The sequence below is a fragment of the Furipterus horrens genome, unplaced genomic scaffold (genome assembly GCF_987537825.1).
Source record: "Furipterus horrens unplaced genomic scaffold, mFurHor1.1.pri manual_scaffold_4, whole genome shotgun sequence".
Lineage (NCBI taxonomy): Eukaryota > Metazoa > Chordata > Mammalia > Chiroptera > Furipteridae > Furipterus > Furipterus horrens.
In genome coordinates, this window is record NW_028327174.1 from 120,912,027 (window position 1) to 120,928,720 (window position 16,694).

The 16,694-nt window shown below is 42.4% G+C and overlaps 1 protein-coding gene across 1 annotated transcript in view; it reads left to right on the plus strand.

Moving 5' to 3' along the window:
* FAM120A (family with sequence similarity 120 member A) overlaps positions 1-16,694 on the plus strand; it is a 129,009-nt gene that overhangs the window by 52,535 nt on the left and 59,780 nt on the right. The window contains exons 4-5 of the mRNA XM_090274005.1: positions 6,858-6,986; positions 7,723-7,819. Coding sequence (XP_090130131.1) covers positions 6,858-6,986; positions 7,723-7,819 — 226 coding nt within the window. The remainder of the gene's footprint in view (positions 1-6,857; positions 6,987-7,722; positions 7,820-16,694) is intronic.

Genomic DNA, 16,694 nt, shown 5'->3' on the forward strand with positions numbered 1-16,694 from the left:
ATTTTCAGTAGGGGGACCCTTCATTATTTTGCTTTTAGGAATATGGAAGAAGGCTTTTTATTTGTTTGTTTGTTTCAGACATTCTTATAATCTGAATGTTTCTTTGTTTCTGTGTTCCACTCCTTGAATTGCTGAAGCAATGGATAAAGATCAGGGAAGAACTCATGTAGGGGTCCTCTACTCTTAGTCCATGGCCTGTTAGGAACCAGGCCACACCGCAGGAGGTTGAGCAGCGGGCAAGTGAGTTAGCTTCATCTCTATTTACAGCTGCTCTCCATTGCTTGCATTGCTGCCTGAGCTCCGCCTCCTGTGAGATCAGTGGTGGTATCAGATTGTCATAAGGAGCACGAACCCTACTGTGAACTGTGCATGCGAGGGATCTGCGTTGCGTGCTCCTTATGAGAATCTAGTGCCTGATGATCTGAGGCAATGATGCTAGTGCTGGGGACTGGCTGCAAATACAGATTATCAGTAGCGGAGAGGTTTGACTGCACAGAGACCATAATAAATCAATTGCTTGCAGATTCATATCAAAACCCTATCAGTAAGTCACAAGTGACAGTTAAGCTATATCTGGTGGCAGGCTTTAGGTCAGAATCCGACACTTATTTTAGTCTGCACACGGCCTGCCCATTATTTTATTTACCCCTTCCATCTGCACCTTTTCCCACACTGTGCACTTGTCTCAGTCACAGTTTTGGTAAGCCCACCAGCTAACCCTAGCCAAAATGAGTAAAAAACAAACATCACTGGACAGCTTCTTTGAAAAGGGGAAAGACTCAATGATGAGACAGCAGAAGATTCTTAAAACTGCCAACAAAAAGAAAGCTGCATTTACAAGAAAATACCAAGAGTCCTACTTAAATTAACGGGTTCTTTGCAACAGGTGATTTACATTCTCCAAGCCCACTTTCTATAATATGTGGTAACCAGCTCTCTAAGAAAGTCATGAAACCTTCAAAACTGCTTTGCCACATGGAGACCAAGCACCCTGCATTAAAAGACAAGCCTTTGGAGTTTTTCGATAGAAAAAAAAGTGAGCACAAAGAGCAGAAGCAATTACTGAAGGCCACCACTTCATCAAATGTCATTCTTAGTGGCTAACTGCATTGCTAAAGCTAAGAAGCCCTTTACTATTGGTGAAGAGTTGATCCTGCCTGCTGCTAAGGGCATTGGTCGTGAACTTTTAGGAGAGGCTGCAGTTCAAAAGGTGGCACATGTTCCTCTTTCAGCTAGCACCATAACTAGACAAACTGATGAAATAGGAGAGGATATTGAAGCACAGTTGTTAGGATTAATAAATCACCATGGTATATGTAATACAGGTTGATGAGTCTACCAATGTTGACAAGGCAACAATGCTTGTTTTTGTGTGATATATTTTTTGGGAGAATGCGCATGAGGATATGTTAATGTGCACTTCTGTTGCCAACCAACACCAAAGCTGCCGAACTATTCAAGTCTGAATGATTACATATCAGGAAAATTGAATTGGTCATTTTGTGTCAGTATATTAACGGACAGAGCAGCTGCCATGACTGCATGGCTTTGTGGTTTCACTACTTGGGTCAAAGAGGTTGCTTCTGAATGTGAGTCTGTGCATTGTGTCATCCATAGAGAAATGCTTGCTAGCTGGAAAAGTGTCACCTAAACTTAACGTTTTGCTGTATGTGATTAAAATTATCAACCACATTAAACTACATGGCCTTAACTCATGTCTGTTCGTACAGCTCTTTGAGGAGATGGATGCAGAACACACATGTCTTCTCTTATACACAGAAGTGAGTAGGCTTTCTAAAGCTAGATCACTGGCCAGAGTTTTTGAGTTACAAGAGACTCTAGAGATTTCTTTTAGAAAAACAATCACCTTTGGCAGCACATTTCAGTGATACAGAATGGGTCGCAAAATGCTTACTTGTGTGACATAGTCAACCTGCTCAACAAACTCAATTTTTCACTTCAGGAGAGAATGCCACTGTTCAAGTCAGCAGATAAAGTGACTGCATTCAAAGCTAAACTGAAATTATGGGGGCAACAAGTGAACATTGGGATTTTTGACATGTTTCAAACATTAGCAGAGGTTTTGAAAGAGACTGAGCCAGGGCTTTCTTTCTCCCAGCTGGTGCATGATCACCTATATTAGCTTTCAAAAGAATTTGAACATTACTTCCCAACCACAAAAGACCCCCAGCTGGGAAGGTATGGATTTGTGACCCATTTGTGAATAAGCCAGGTAAATCAACTTTGTCTGTGCTAGAAAGAGGATCAGCTGCTTGAGATCACAAATGACATAGGCTTTATTTATTTTTTATTTTGGTTTTTCAATTACAGATTTTTAGGGTTTTTTTCTTTCCCCATTTAATTGGTTCTGATGGCAGTCAGTTTCTAATAAGAATATGTGATTTTTCTTATACACATCATTCAAAGGTTTATAAAGAAAAAACAAATTAAAAGTTATCAGAAGTGTCAAAACTTCAAGCTGGACTTCCAGCCAAGATGGAGGCATAGGTAGATATACTTCTTCTCCTTCCACAACCATAAGAAGGATTACATCTCCCTTAAAACTAAAAACAACGAGAAATACCAGAAAATCAAACTGAATGGACGTCCAAAAAACAAAGACATAAAGACGGTATGGCAGTGGCAGCAAGGCAGTGGCTGTGGCTGGCTGGTGGAAAGAGCAATCACACATTATAAAAGTCAGGAGGGACACTTGGGGAGTGATCCCAAACCCAGGCCAGACCGCCCAACTCATGATTCCAGTGCTGGGGAAAATAAAGTCTCATTGCTTCTGACTGTGAAAACCAGAGGGGGTTGGTGCAGCAGAAGAAACTACCAGTCTCAGCAGAGTCCATTTGTTTAGAGGCCCACAGTCCTAGAACGTCTGCAGACCTACCCACTCTGAGAACGACGGCCAGGGCAACAGATAGGGGGGCGCCAGTCCCATATGGAAAGCTGGTGAAGTGCTTGGAAAAGGGGTGACCGCTGAGCAAGCAGCATTGTTCTTTTTCTGACCCCTCCCCTCAACATGGTGAAACAGGTCGCTCTGCACTAACGAATACCAAAGGTTCCACCCCTTTCAACATAACAGGTGTGACAGCTCTACTACCTGAGACACAGATGCAAACACGGGAGGCTGTCAAGAGTAGGAGACAGAGCAGTATGGCCCAAAAGAGGGAGCAGGTTAAGGTTCCAGTGTGAGAACTAAGCAATGAGAAGATAGCCAATCTAACAGACACAAAGTTTAAAACACTGGTGATAACAATGCTCACAGACTTCACAGACATGATTAAGTATGGCAGATGCATAAGGGAAGAAGTGAATGCTATGCTAAATGAAATGAAGAAAAATCCACACAAAACCCATGGTGAAAGGAAGGAAGCCAGGGTTCAAATTAATTAGTTGGAACAGAAGGAAGAAATAAAGAGTTAACCAGTACAGAATGAAGAACAAGAATTGAAAAAAACGGGGAGAGGCTTAGGAACCTCTAGGACAACTTTAAATGTACCAACATTGAATCATAAGGGTGCCAGAAGGAAAAGAGGAAGAGCAAGAAGTTGAAAACTTATTTGAAAAACTAATGAAGGAAAACTTCCTCAATTTGGTGAAAGAAATAGACGTTCAAGTCCAGGAAGCACAGAGAGTCCCAAACAAGCTACACCTAAAGAGGGCCACACCAAGACACACCTTAATTAAAATACCAAGGTTAAAGACAGAGAATCTTAAAAGCAAGAGAAAAGAAGAGAGTTACCTACAAAGGAGTTCCCATAAGACTTATCAGCTGATTTCTCAAAAGAAACTTTGCAGGCAAGAAGGGACTGGCAAGAAGTATTGAAAGTGATGAAAACAAAGGTCCTACAACCAAGATTACTCTATCCAGCAGAGCTATCATTTAGAATGGAAGGGCAGATAAAGTGCTTCCTAGACAAGGTAAATCTAAAGGAGTTCATCATCACCAAGCCATTATTATATGGAATGTTAGAGGGACTTACTTAAGAAAAGGAGATCAAAACTATGAACATTAAAATGACAACAAACTCACAACTATCAACAACTGTATCTAAAAAATAAAAACAAAAACAAACTAAGTGAACAACCAGAATAGGAACAGAATCATAGGTATGGGGATCATGTGGAGGGTTATCAGCTGGGAAGGGGAAGGAGGAGAAATAGGCACATGGTGCAGGGATTAAGAAGGATAATTGATAGGTACAAAATAGATGGGGATGTTAGGAATAGTATAGGAAAGGGTCAAGCCAAAGAACTTACGTGCATGACTCATGGGCATGAACTAAGAGGGGAGTGGGATTGCTGGAGAAAAGGGGGTACTGGACAGATGGGGGCAAAGGGAAAAACATTGAGACAACTGTAATAACAATAAAATATACTTAAAAATAAACTTTAATAAATTAGATGTTTGTAAGCATATCCATACTAAAATGCACCAGGTATCTTACTACTAAATGGAATTCTATGATTAATTGTTTTGTTAAAATTTAGTACCATCTGAATTTTAGAAGTTACTTCATATGCTCTTTCTTCCTAAGTTAAAGCCTCGTGTGCAATGAAGCCATTGCATGCTGTCCCTTTAGTGTTCTTGGGTCAGGTTGGGGTGGGCACCACCAGGCTCTGCCCTGAGTATAAGGAATACTGGAGTTCACCCTGAGTTAGATTTGGAAGGCTATATTAAGAATGCAGTGGGGAGGGCGAGAGTTAGTTGGGCCTTAGGAAGGAGTCCAGGCCATGGGGATACAGGTTTACAGTGGTCTTAATTACCTACTAGAAGGATTTGGGGGCCCTTTAATTATAGGATCTGTTCACGTCAAGGATCTTTTAGCCACAGTGTTTTGGGGGGCGGTAATGAAGACAAGAATATCTGCAGCAACAAAAGGAACACACTGTCATTTTCACAGTGAGTGGCTGCCCACGTGTCTATGGAGTCCTGGTGTCGGTGTGCGCACCCCTTGAGAAGCTGCTTATATCACCCCAGTGGCTCCCCACTCCTGTGGGAAAGCCTTTTCATATTTTGACCTTTTTATGTCCAGCAAATTCTGTTCTTAACATGTTAATTGTCATTTATTTGTTCTGTATCTAAAATCCTTCTAAAATGTCCAGCCTTTCCAGTATTTTGTACAGCATAATTATGTAATCCTAGGCTTTTAGAGTGCCACCAGACAGTGAGGCCAACTAGCCCCCAACTGCAGTTAGAGAGCCTCAGGCATACCTGTCCCTGTCTCTGTCCCTGTCCCTTTGGTGTGTGCTCACCGAGGGGAAAATGCTGTGTTCTGCTGAGTATAGGACACTCAGGGTTTCTGTCCTGGCTCCCCATTCCTGGGGCTGCCACCAGTTGACCCTCCAACCTGCCCTACTGTGGAACTGTTAAATACCTTGAAGGTGGGGAGTGGTTAGGACTTCCATGCCTTCCAGACTGGCTGGAATACATTGTTCCAAGGACATCCTCACAAGGAACAGGTGAGTGTCAGAACTATTTCATTTTTACATAGGGGGACCTAGGTTTCTGGGAATGGGTTTCTGATCCACATCCACAGACATTTCAGTGGTCCTCTGCAGTCCATGATGTAGGATTTACCTTGCTAGGAGAGTAGAACAGCTGCTCAAACATGCGGAAACATTGTTTCAAGAAGGAACTATTGCTTTTTCTAAAGGAAATTTAGTGCTCTCTTGTGCATCTGAAAATTTGCATGATAATAACTTAAAAGTGTAATATCTTTTTCCAGTGGTTTCTTCCATTCCATTTAGTTAGGTTGAGTTTTTCTAATTTTCTTATTTTTCTTTTGTTTTTGGTGTCTCAAAACAATACAAATTTATTATCTTTTAGTTCTAGAAGTCACAAATCCAAAGTGGGTCTCACTGAGCCAAAATCAAGGTGTCAGCAGGGCCACATTCCTTCTGGAGGCTCAGGGAGAATATTTCCTATCTTCTCTGGCTGCTAGAATTCACCACACACTGTGGCCCTTTTTCCTTGGTCAAAGCAAGCAATGGCTGGTGGAGTCCTCACACTTCCTCTCTGAAACCAGCTTCTCTGCTTCCCTTACCACATTGGAGAAACCTGTAGAGACATTGGGCCCATCTGAATAATTCAGGGTAAGAGACTTGGCCTGAGGTCAGCTGACTGCCATGGAACACATTCATGTGGTAGGCAGCAGTGCAGGGCTGGAGGCACAAAGCCTCTAGATCTTTTGTCCTCTTTTTTAGCTTTATGCTTTTCATGACTAATAGGAAATACAGACATTTTTTGCTACCATTCAATTTTTGTAAGTTGCTGGAAAAAAAGTTAGTACCTGATTCATCTTTGTTTCTAAGAACACAGGGGCATAGCTATAATTGTATCTCATTTACTTATCTTTTTCTGGTATCAACTATTCTGGGACAATAAAATACTCCTGTACTTTATTCCATGTGTCTTTCATCAGTCATGTCCCTCAGCAAGAAGGGATACCAGTTTGCTCCCTTGTCTTTCTGCAGTGGACTCGGGTGCTTGGCCCTGTGTTGCCCAGCACAGGCTCCTGCTGTCTGGCATTGAAAGAAAGGACACATCACTGGCCCAGGGCTTCTCCATGGCCGTGTGCTGGCTGTTACAGGGCTCAGGGTCTCAGGCTTGGAACTGATCACAAACAGGTTGCAGACCTGGTCTCAGAAGTAACGAAAAGCTGTCAGATGCTTCTTAACCTAACTAGGCTGTATTTAACAACAGAAAGGGACATCCAGAGCTCAAACCTTGGAGCACCAGATTATTGGGCCCAAGAGTTCATAGATGGGAAATAATTGGGACCTTAGAAGGAAACACCACCTGGAGTTTCTGGGCTCTATGTTGACATATGTGCTTGTTTTCTCAGGTTCGGGCCCACCAGCTAGTCTTGCCGCCATGTGATGTGGTGATCAAGGCTGTGGCTGACTACGTCCGCAACATCCAGGATACCTCGGACTTGGATGCCATAGCTAAAGATGTTTTCCAGCATTCTCAGGTAGAAATGCAGGCACCCAGGTAGCACTTGCACAGTGGTGTGCCCCAGGTTTGGAAGGGGCTTGAGAGGCACGTGCCAGCTGGCTGTGTCCAGGAGCACTTGCCCAGCTGTCCGGCCTCAGTGCTGGCCGGGAGGGCTACCACCTCACCTAGCTCCTCCAGCCTCCCCTCTGGCCTGGACAGAGAAGGGATTAAGGGAGATGAGCGGTAAGGTCTCTGTTGCTCCTAGAGTCTCCGTAGGACTTGATAGGATTTCTACTAAGAAGATAGCTGTATCAAGTGGGTCAAGTGGAATTGTGAATCTGACTTGTCCTTCCTTCAGGTTATGGTCAGGAGTTTCTTCTTTTTGTGGAAAGTAAGGAATTTGAGGGGTTGGGGTTAGTAAAAGAGGTGACGTTTATGTGGCTTCTGTCGGCTCTCTGAAGAGTTAAAACAGGTGCCCCACTTGCTAGACATGGAAAGTAAAACCTCTTCTGGCAGTACCAGGGACCTGGCCAAGGAGAAGTTGGAGAAGTTGAGGGCTACTTCCTAGAACCGAGGTCTCTGACTGCCACTTCAGATTCTGTGTTAACTGCTGTGCTGTCTTAAGTGTCCTTGAAGATTTTAATGTCTTTCTAAACTCTTATCAAGCTTGAAAGTCTGCAGATTATTTATACATATACTGAATTATAAAAATATGCTGAAACTCATGACCATTGACATGCTGATTTACAAAGGTTTTCCTATGTTTATTTTAGTCTAGAACAGATGATAAAGTTATTCGATTCAAGAGAGCAATTGGATATTATTCAGCGACTAGTAAGCCTGTGGCATTTCACCCACCACACTACTTAGGTAAGTAAGTCAAGGCCTCTGTGATGCATGCTGACCATGTAGTAACCAAAGGGAATAAATATTTATCTGGTAACCTTGTAGGCTTCTTCTTTGAGAGGAGATTTCTGCAGTTACACATATAAGTGTAGCAGAACCTCCTTGGGAGACTCATTAGTAATCCCTGAAAATACTGAGGAGCGAAAGGAAACTTAGACAATTATGAAAGTAGAGGAGGACAGTAAGGCCATGAGGGCCAAGGTTGTAGATGGCAGTGATGCTGGTCTCTGTGTCCCTGAGGTGTCCTCTTGCAGAATGTGCTGAGAACATAGAAGACCCTCCAAACCTGTAAATGTTTTAATGAATGTATGGATGTGTGTTTCTTCTAATGTTGCTTTATTTTTTTTTTGCAAAAGACCAAATTTAACTCAGAGATTTGAGTTTGTGGAATAAAAACAATTATAAGCTGTTTGCCTGAAGTCTGCTTGGTAGTGTCTGTCTCCTGGAAGGTTGTAAAATCCTAGCCTTCTGCCAGAATCCGACTGCCTTTCCTGGGGTACAGCAGTAAGCTACGAGAAATCGTGTGACAGTTGTTGTTCCAGTGTTGCTCACTTCACATGTGAGAGAGCATGTTCCTGAGACTATCAGAGGAATTAGACTTTTTTACTGGTCTTAGAAGATTAATCCCAGGGTTGAAACATGTCCCTAATATGTGTCCCTTACGTTCGTTCACGTGTTCAGACACAGTGCTAATGTGTGCTGTGTATGGGGGGGGCACAGAGATAGAAGGCACATGCTGGCTGTTGAGGACTGTCTGTATGGATGGATGATGGACAAGTGTCAGTGGTCCTGACGTCACAGGACCAAAGAGGGTGAGGGCAGTGGGTGCAGGTCATACCCTCTGCTGGCTCAGTCCCCTTTTGAAACTGTGGTTTTCAGAGAAGTCTCCTTATGAGACAGGGTTTGCTCTTTTGTTGCATCACCACCACCATTCATTTTCTTTCTAGCAGCCAGAGTAGTGTTTAAAAATGTGTCAGTCCATGCCACTCCCATCTCATTTGAAACAGACTCTCAGCTGCCTGCCTGCTTCCTTGTAGTCTGACTCCTGTTGCCTTCTGTCTCTCATACTCCTGTCCCTGGCTTCATTCCTGCCTGGAATGTGTCACACTGGCTCAGGCCCTGGGGCCTCTGCACAGACTATGGGCCTAGAGCTCTCTCTCCCTGACTTGCTGTGCTTGGGACATTCCTATTTCTAGCCTTCGCTGTCACTTCTCTGGGGTCTTTCGTCTATATCAGTCCATCAGTCCATCATCATGTCACCTGACTTTAATTCTCTTTACATTTCCCCATACCCACCTCTCAACCCTAAGAATGCCAAGTCTAGGGGAGCCAGGACCTCACCTGCCACCTTCACTCTTGTACCTGCAGTGGGCAAGTATTTGAATGACTTAATTTAAGAAAAGTTGATGAATTAGGAGAGTAAAATGATTGGATATGATTTAGGAATACTCTTGGAAAGAGGAACAGGCGGTATCGAAGAAAGGAAACTTGACACCACATATTACTTTATTTTGGTTAAGGCAAGACATGATGGGGACAGATCACGGTGTCTTGGTTTTACTCCTGGCACACGGGATGTCCAGTGTTGAGGCAGGTGAGGGACTGCGTTCTGAGGCTGTGAGCATCCTGATTCCTCCCCTTCCAGCCACAGGTGTTGTTTTATTAAAATGGGATACTTATATGAATATGAAAAGAGATTATATGTATAGTGCTTTAATGAATGCTTGGTACATAGCAGGCACTGTCACTGTTATTCTTGTAGGAAGAATGGCTGGAATGATTAATGTTGAATGAATGATCAGAAAGCTTAAAAGGAGCAGCTCATAAAACATATTTGGCACTTCCTATATTTAAGTGATGTCTGGTCTTCTGTGACAGTTGTGGTCTAAGCAATCATTGTTGCGTACTTGAGACTAGAACATTTATTCAAGAGGTGGACATTAGGAGAAAAAGGATAAAGACACTTGGTTTAACATTTGCCATTGATCTGAGCTGATGAGTTTTAAATTATGTGTAAGTTTGAGCTTCTTAAAAATACATAATGTTTTATAAAGTGCATTCATACTTTTATTAAATTATCAAAACATTTCAGTGTATTTTATAAATGAAGTTGATACTCTTGAATTTTCACTTTCACTTTTCAGCATTTTATGGAGAATAGCAGTGTAATTGATAAAGAATTTGGGATGTTTAGAGTGACATTTTGAGGCAGGTTAATGTAGGTAATAAATACCTATAAATCCTTCTATAAAGCATTTTCTTATGCTTCTGACTGTTGCAGAAACCTGAATTGTACCACAAGGGACTCAAAAAGCACCAAAACAGAATCACAAAGAGCAGGAAGTGTGGGACAGAGTTCAGGGTGGCTTGTGTGTGGTCTGGAATGTCAGGATGAGATTGGAGAGACGTTGGGGCAATGTTTGGAGAGAAGGTTTATTTCAAGTAACAGATGCACAATTAGGAGCTAGCAGAAAGGGATTCATGTAAAAATCATTTTGTGGTTTTTCTTCTGATAAGTATAGATAGAAACAAAAATAATCTGGAGATATAGTGCTCATTAATTTTTGCCTGTACGTACTAATAGGGTCCCACTGTGGAACTAAGCAGACAGTGAGGACTGAAATGGAAACTGAGAGTCTAGGAACAACATGAACAGAGGGAAATGCTTTCTGGGTATCTCAGGTTAGAACCCAAGACATATTTTCCATAAAAATATTCTTATAAGTAGTAGAGGTCATGAGTATCTTTGCCCATCATAGTCCATTATATTATTTTACAGAAAAAAAGCATTCAGAATTTTGAACAACCAGTAATGGAACATAACCTTCTTGTTCATTATGATCTGTCTACAGTATTAATCACTTTAGAAATTGGAATATTGTAGTGTTTTAAAGAAATTTTAAAGAATCATGCTAGAAGTTTATAGAGTATGACTAATGAGAATAAAAGTGGGGAGAGCTGGCTATAACTAGAGTTTTCTAAACCTGCCTGGTATTATAGATTCTACCTCAGAACTGCTATATCAGAATCTTAATGGCCCCAGAATTCTATATTTTCAAAAGAAAAGCTTTCCTGGCTGACACATTGGATTGCTTTTGGAAAATGACTGCTTTGTCTTTATGATTTCCTTCTCAGCCCATGGTCCTCTGCAGCACTGAGAAAACCCCCAAATCTCTTCACAGATATCCAGTGGTGTGGAATTTACAGAAGGATACACAAATGTCCCCTGTCCCATTGCTATGAGGCCTAATCTGCACAGTGTGTGATCCTTTTCAGGGTGGAAAAAAAAAGAATGTTCCAATCCATACCATGTCAGAAACTCTATATTGGGAACTGAAGATCTAGAGGTGATTGTTTTGTCCTTTCCATCAGCACTTAACAACCATCTCATCTCACCAGAGAATCCACAAGTCTAAATGAAAGCACAAGTAAGATATTTCAAAGTTGAGTTGTTAGCAGTATTTGATTTCCTGGTTGATTCAGTAGTTCTCAAACCCTATCTGTGCTTCATAATCATCGGAAAATTTTTAAAAATAACAGAGATGCTAGATACTACCTCAGGTCTGTGGAATGTAGACTTTCTGGGCACAAGCTAATCCTAGTATATTTGTAAAAAGCTGCCCAAGTGAAAACAAGGTTCAGTGAGCCTAAAAAGCATATGCAGTGTCTTCCTGGCCTTCCTCAGTGAAAGGGAGATGAACTCCCACTACACACCTGACTGAATGGCCAAAAACTGGAGCACTAACACCACCAAATTCCAACAAGGATATGAAGCGCAAGGAATTCTCATTCATTGCTGGTGGGAATGCAAAATGGTACAACCAAACTGGAACACGGTTTAACAGTTTCATACAAAACCGTACACACTTTTACCATAGGATCTAGTGATTATGTTCTTTGGTATTTATCCAAAGAAGCTGGAAACTTAAGACCACACAGAAACCTGCTCAGAGGTATTTATAACAGTTTTATAGTTGCCAAAACTCGGAAGCAACCTAGATGTCCTTCAGTAGGTGAATGGATTCAAAAACTGGTATGTCCAGACAGTGGAATATTATTCAGCATGGAAAAGAAACGAGCTGTCAAGCGAAGAAGAGACATGGAGGAACTGTCAACGTAATTATTAAGTGAAAGAAGCCAGTCTGAAAATACTACTATATGATTCTAACCATAGGACAAAACTGTGGAGGGAGTAAAAAGATCAGTGGTTGCCAGGGGTTAAGGGGGAGGAAGGGATGAATGGGAGGAGAACAGAGGATTTTTAGGGCAGTGAAACTGTTTTATAATAGAGTACTATAAAGTAGATAAATGTCTATGTAAATTTGTCCAAACCCATAAAGTGTGCAACACCAATGAGTGAACCCTAATATAAACTATGGACTTTAGTTAATAATAATGTATTGATACTGGCTCATCAGTTATAACAAATTACAGTACTAAATTAATGCAAGGTGTATACTTTGTGCTAAGTTTTCTGTAAACTAAAACTGCTAAAAAAATAAAGTCTTAATTGATGAAACAAAAAGAGTAAATAAGCTTCTTAATGTGTTCGGTTCATGGCAGGCACTGTGCTGAGTGCTAGACAGTGTGATATACCAGACAGATGTCACCCTTGCCCTTACAGACTTGTGAGAGGAGGAATCTTACAGGAATGTGAAAAGGAAGGTCAAGGAAGACCAACCCCATTAACTAATCAGATTTTGTCTCTGATTATAGTTTGGGGTGAGGTTTGGAGGTAAGGGAGGAATTTTGCAAGGTGACAATAGGGAGGAAGTATATGCAAAAGAGCATGTTCAAAGGTGTTGAGGTGAGAGGAAAGGGTATGGAAGAAACAGAAGAATGTGGTTGGAGCACAGGAAGTAGGGGAAAGAGTGGTCAGGTGATGCTTGTTAGTCTGGGTTCAGTGGCCATGCATAGCCTTAGATTTTAGACTTACTCTTAGGACCACAGAAGCTCATTGAGGGATTTTTCATTATAAAAACTTAAGTTATTTTGAAACTGTCATACACACAAAGTATTTGTACAGGAAATAAAACAGATATCAGAGGAATATTACTAATACCATAGCCCTCTCCCCATCTCTGTCACATTTTTCCTCCAGCACTGTGAATTTTTTATTGTCTCTTTGCATGTTTGCTCCCTGAATACTAACTGGAGCTGTTGGAAGTAGGTGGGCTTCCCTGGGGAGGTTTTCTGTGGAGGGCACTTTCTGTAGAGGGTCTGAGACAGATGCCTTGCACTAGGGAGAGGATGTAGAGGCAGGAGTCAGAGAGCAGTGCAGCCAGAAGAGGAGTCCTCACAAGAACAGTTGTCAGCAGAGGTGACGAGGAAGCTTCTGTGCACCAAGGCTCCCAAAACAGGTGTTAGCTTTGCAACTTCTCCTGTGCTGGTGGACATGAAAGAGGGTGGGATGAGTGACCAGCCCTGGTCCACCAAACCCACCCGTGATCCCTTCCATAAAGGGTAGGGCTTGACATGGGAGGGAGGATTGGAGAGGCTTAACCAGTTATGATAAAAGTCAAGGGAGGCACAATGCCCCTGGTCCCTTACAGACGTGGGTTAGTCCCTTAAAACACAGAAGCGGGGGTTCTAGTGGAAACCAAGGGAGACTGTTAAGCAGCAGGACTGCATGGCAAACAGAGAAAGAATTATGCAAAGAGGACCTTGTTGAAATAGGAGCTATTGTCACTGGGTAAAGAACAGACTATACAGTGACCATTAAGAAAGGCCTTCTGGCTCTCACGACTGCCAGGATGCTAGCAGGGGTACCTCACATCTTGACAGGCCGCCAAGGCTGGCCACAATCTACCAGACCAAGTTAGAAGATGCCAATTCACAAAATGCCAAACATTGGTGACTAATATACGGGAACAGAAATGATTGCCATCCTAGCTGCAGTGACGAGACTCTGGCTCTCAGGACCAGTGCTCAGAAAGGCACCTGTGCAAATGGGAATGAGAAACTTGGGCCAGTCAGTGAGGTCTACTCTGAACCCTTGCTTTGCTAAAGGGGGTCGCTTTCTGGTGACTGAGAAGGCAGATTCCTGTAGCCACATAGTCTGCATGTCTGGTGCTCTCCAGACTGTCCATCAACTGTCATTGTTAATAGTCTTCTTGAAAGTAAGACTAACCTGCCAACAACATGCCCTACCATAATGTGAGGCAATGGCCAGGAGACATCATCCCTGGTGAAGACAGCCTGTGAAGAACGGTGTGGCACCTGCAGGGCTTCCTCTTCAGGAAACCAGGTTGCCCAGTGAGGACCACAGTGAACATGCGCAGAATCCACAGCAGGACCTGCTGGGAACAGAGGGCAATGGCTTGCACACGTTTCAGGGGAGGGGTAGGGTACAGATGAGCTGGAGTGAGAGAGAACATAACTGCCCACACTGCTCCTATGACTCAAAGTGACCTTCGGGACCTCATCTGCCTGTCCCCTGCCCAAACAGCCAGGCTTACTGCAGGGGCTGCACAGTATGACTTTGCACAATCACTTGCTGTGTTGCCACATAGCAGTGTACCTTTGAGACTCCCTGTCACATCACATAGATGCCTTTCTGTTTTCAAAGTTTGTCTGATATTCCACACTGCAGATATATTGTAATCTACTCAACCGTGTCCCGTAGTCATTAGAATATTTTCCATTTTGTTTGTTTGTTGTTTTGCTGTTGCACTTAAAAAATAGTTTTGTCACCAGGCATTCAATATTATGCTGTTGATGCACTTTACTAATAAGTTTTTGAAATTTAATTCTTTTAAAATATACCCTTTCCAAGATTTTTACTTTATTTTTTTATTAAGAGAAGCTTTGTAATAGAAGAATTCAAAAGATAGTATCATAAGCAATACTTACCCACTGAAAAGACTTAACAAATAATGTTTGCTTTACATCTTTCTTTAAAGGAATACATTAGGCTTTTCTAAAAGTCATGTGTCTTCCCAAAGAGGGTTCTATATTTTCTAGCCTCATAATATAGAATAAATAGTGCTTTGATATTTTTTTGCAATTTTTTAATGATGTGCTGTGTTCATGTCATTCTATGCTTGCTTTTTTTTTGAGATGTGTGCATATTCATCTTTTTCAATTTTTATCTTTTTAAAGCTAATGCAAATGACAGCGTTAGTCCTCAGGGTCTGACAGGGTAGATTCTGTCAGAGGAGAGCAAAGATATTATGTTGAGTAGAAGGTCCTCTTCTTTCTCTTGGATGCCCAAGCAGATCATTGGGGATCATTGGGTTCTCTTAGTCTGTTCCCATGACATTTCATTCAGCTTTTAGTGAGTTTATTTTAGTTGATGTTGTATGAAATAATATAGTCTGCCTGCTCTTGTGGCTTTTTGAAAGGCTATTTTTTAAAACCTAAAAATTAGTCATTTTGGAAAAACTGAAAATACGAGGTATATCCTCCTTTCAGCTGCTTTGTGGTTTAAAAGATTGCAAGGTGTGTCTTCCTGAGAGGAGGAATGTCAGTTCAACTTAGTGACTTCTAAGTAGACTGTCGTTTTAGGTTGTGCTTTTCTAAAATACAGAGATTGACAGGAACAGAATTATCCTCTTCTTATCATGGACTTAACAAAACCCTGTAGGTGGCTAAGTGAGAACTGTGTCCTTTTCTACTTTCTGGATCCAGTCAGAGTAAGTGCAGGAATCCTTTGCCATTAAACGCCTATGATTCAAACTGATTCAGTGAGCCCTGGAATTGAATAGATTTGGATAAAATTTGGGATTGATCTGTCACTACCCAGACTCTTGCTATTCAGGATTCAGGCACCAAGTGGACTCAGTCCTGTGAAGTCCAAATGTGCGCTATCCAGACTCAGGGTCAGAAGATGCAAAGGGTGCTTATATGGCCATGGGATATTCCTGTGCCCACAATCAAGCAGCCAGAGCAGCCCTTGTCATTGTTGGCCCACTCTGGTTCTCAGAAAGTTTTTATGTACATTGACCTGGAATGTGCTTTTCTGGATTAGAATTTCCCCTTTGCTTGTAGTTCTTTCAGGTGTTATCCAGAATATGCGAGCTTGCTTTATCGTGATCTTACTTTTCTCAGCCCTGTACTGAGGCTTCCATTGTAAGGGATTCTCTCTTGGACAGTGGCCTAGGGCTCTTCCTGTGGGACCTGGCTGGCACTTCAGTTCCAGGTAGCCATCAGCTGCCCCAGCTCTGGGCTTCTGGAAGTTGCTGCTTACTGGAAACCAACAAGTTTCAGTCTTTTACAAGCTGGGGAGGACTTCTGTGTCTTTCTGCCCAAAAGCCTCTTACCTCACTGCCTCTGCCTTCCTGCCTGGCCTTCAGTCAGCCTGGGCCTGCTAGACTGAACTCCTTAGGCCATAGCAGTCTCTTGTGAGTTCCCACCGTACCCTTCACCCTAGCCTGCCTTCAGAAGCTCTTTGCCTATGAGATGATGGAAACAGTTATGTGAAATTCTCCTTCATGTTGAAACAGCATCGGGACTTGGGCCCAGGACCCCAAGGACACCAGATGGCCAGAAGAAATGCTGGACCATAAAAATGTCACCACCCTTTCATTTACTACTCATAAACGCAGAGGTAGCTGATACTATCCCTTAACTGCCTGCTTAAACTACTGGCCAAATGTGCATTGGATCAAGGTTTGCCCACTGTTTGCCCTTCCTAGGGTGGCAGTTGTGAGCAGTCTTCCAGCCTGCCCCCACAGCCCAGGTGTGAAGTAGTTACCAGGCAAAGCAGCTGGAAAAGTGATTCACCTGAACGCTGAAATGGAAAATTCTGCAAGCCCACCTTTTCAAAAAGACCCCTTTCTCCTGCAAGCTCCCTTTGCCCCCAGCTTATAAAAGCGGCCGAGCAGCCCTGGCCCGGTGG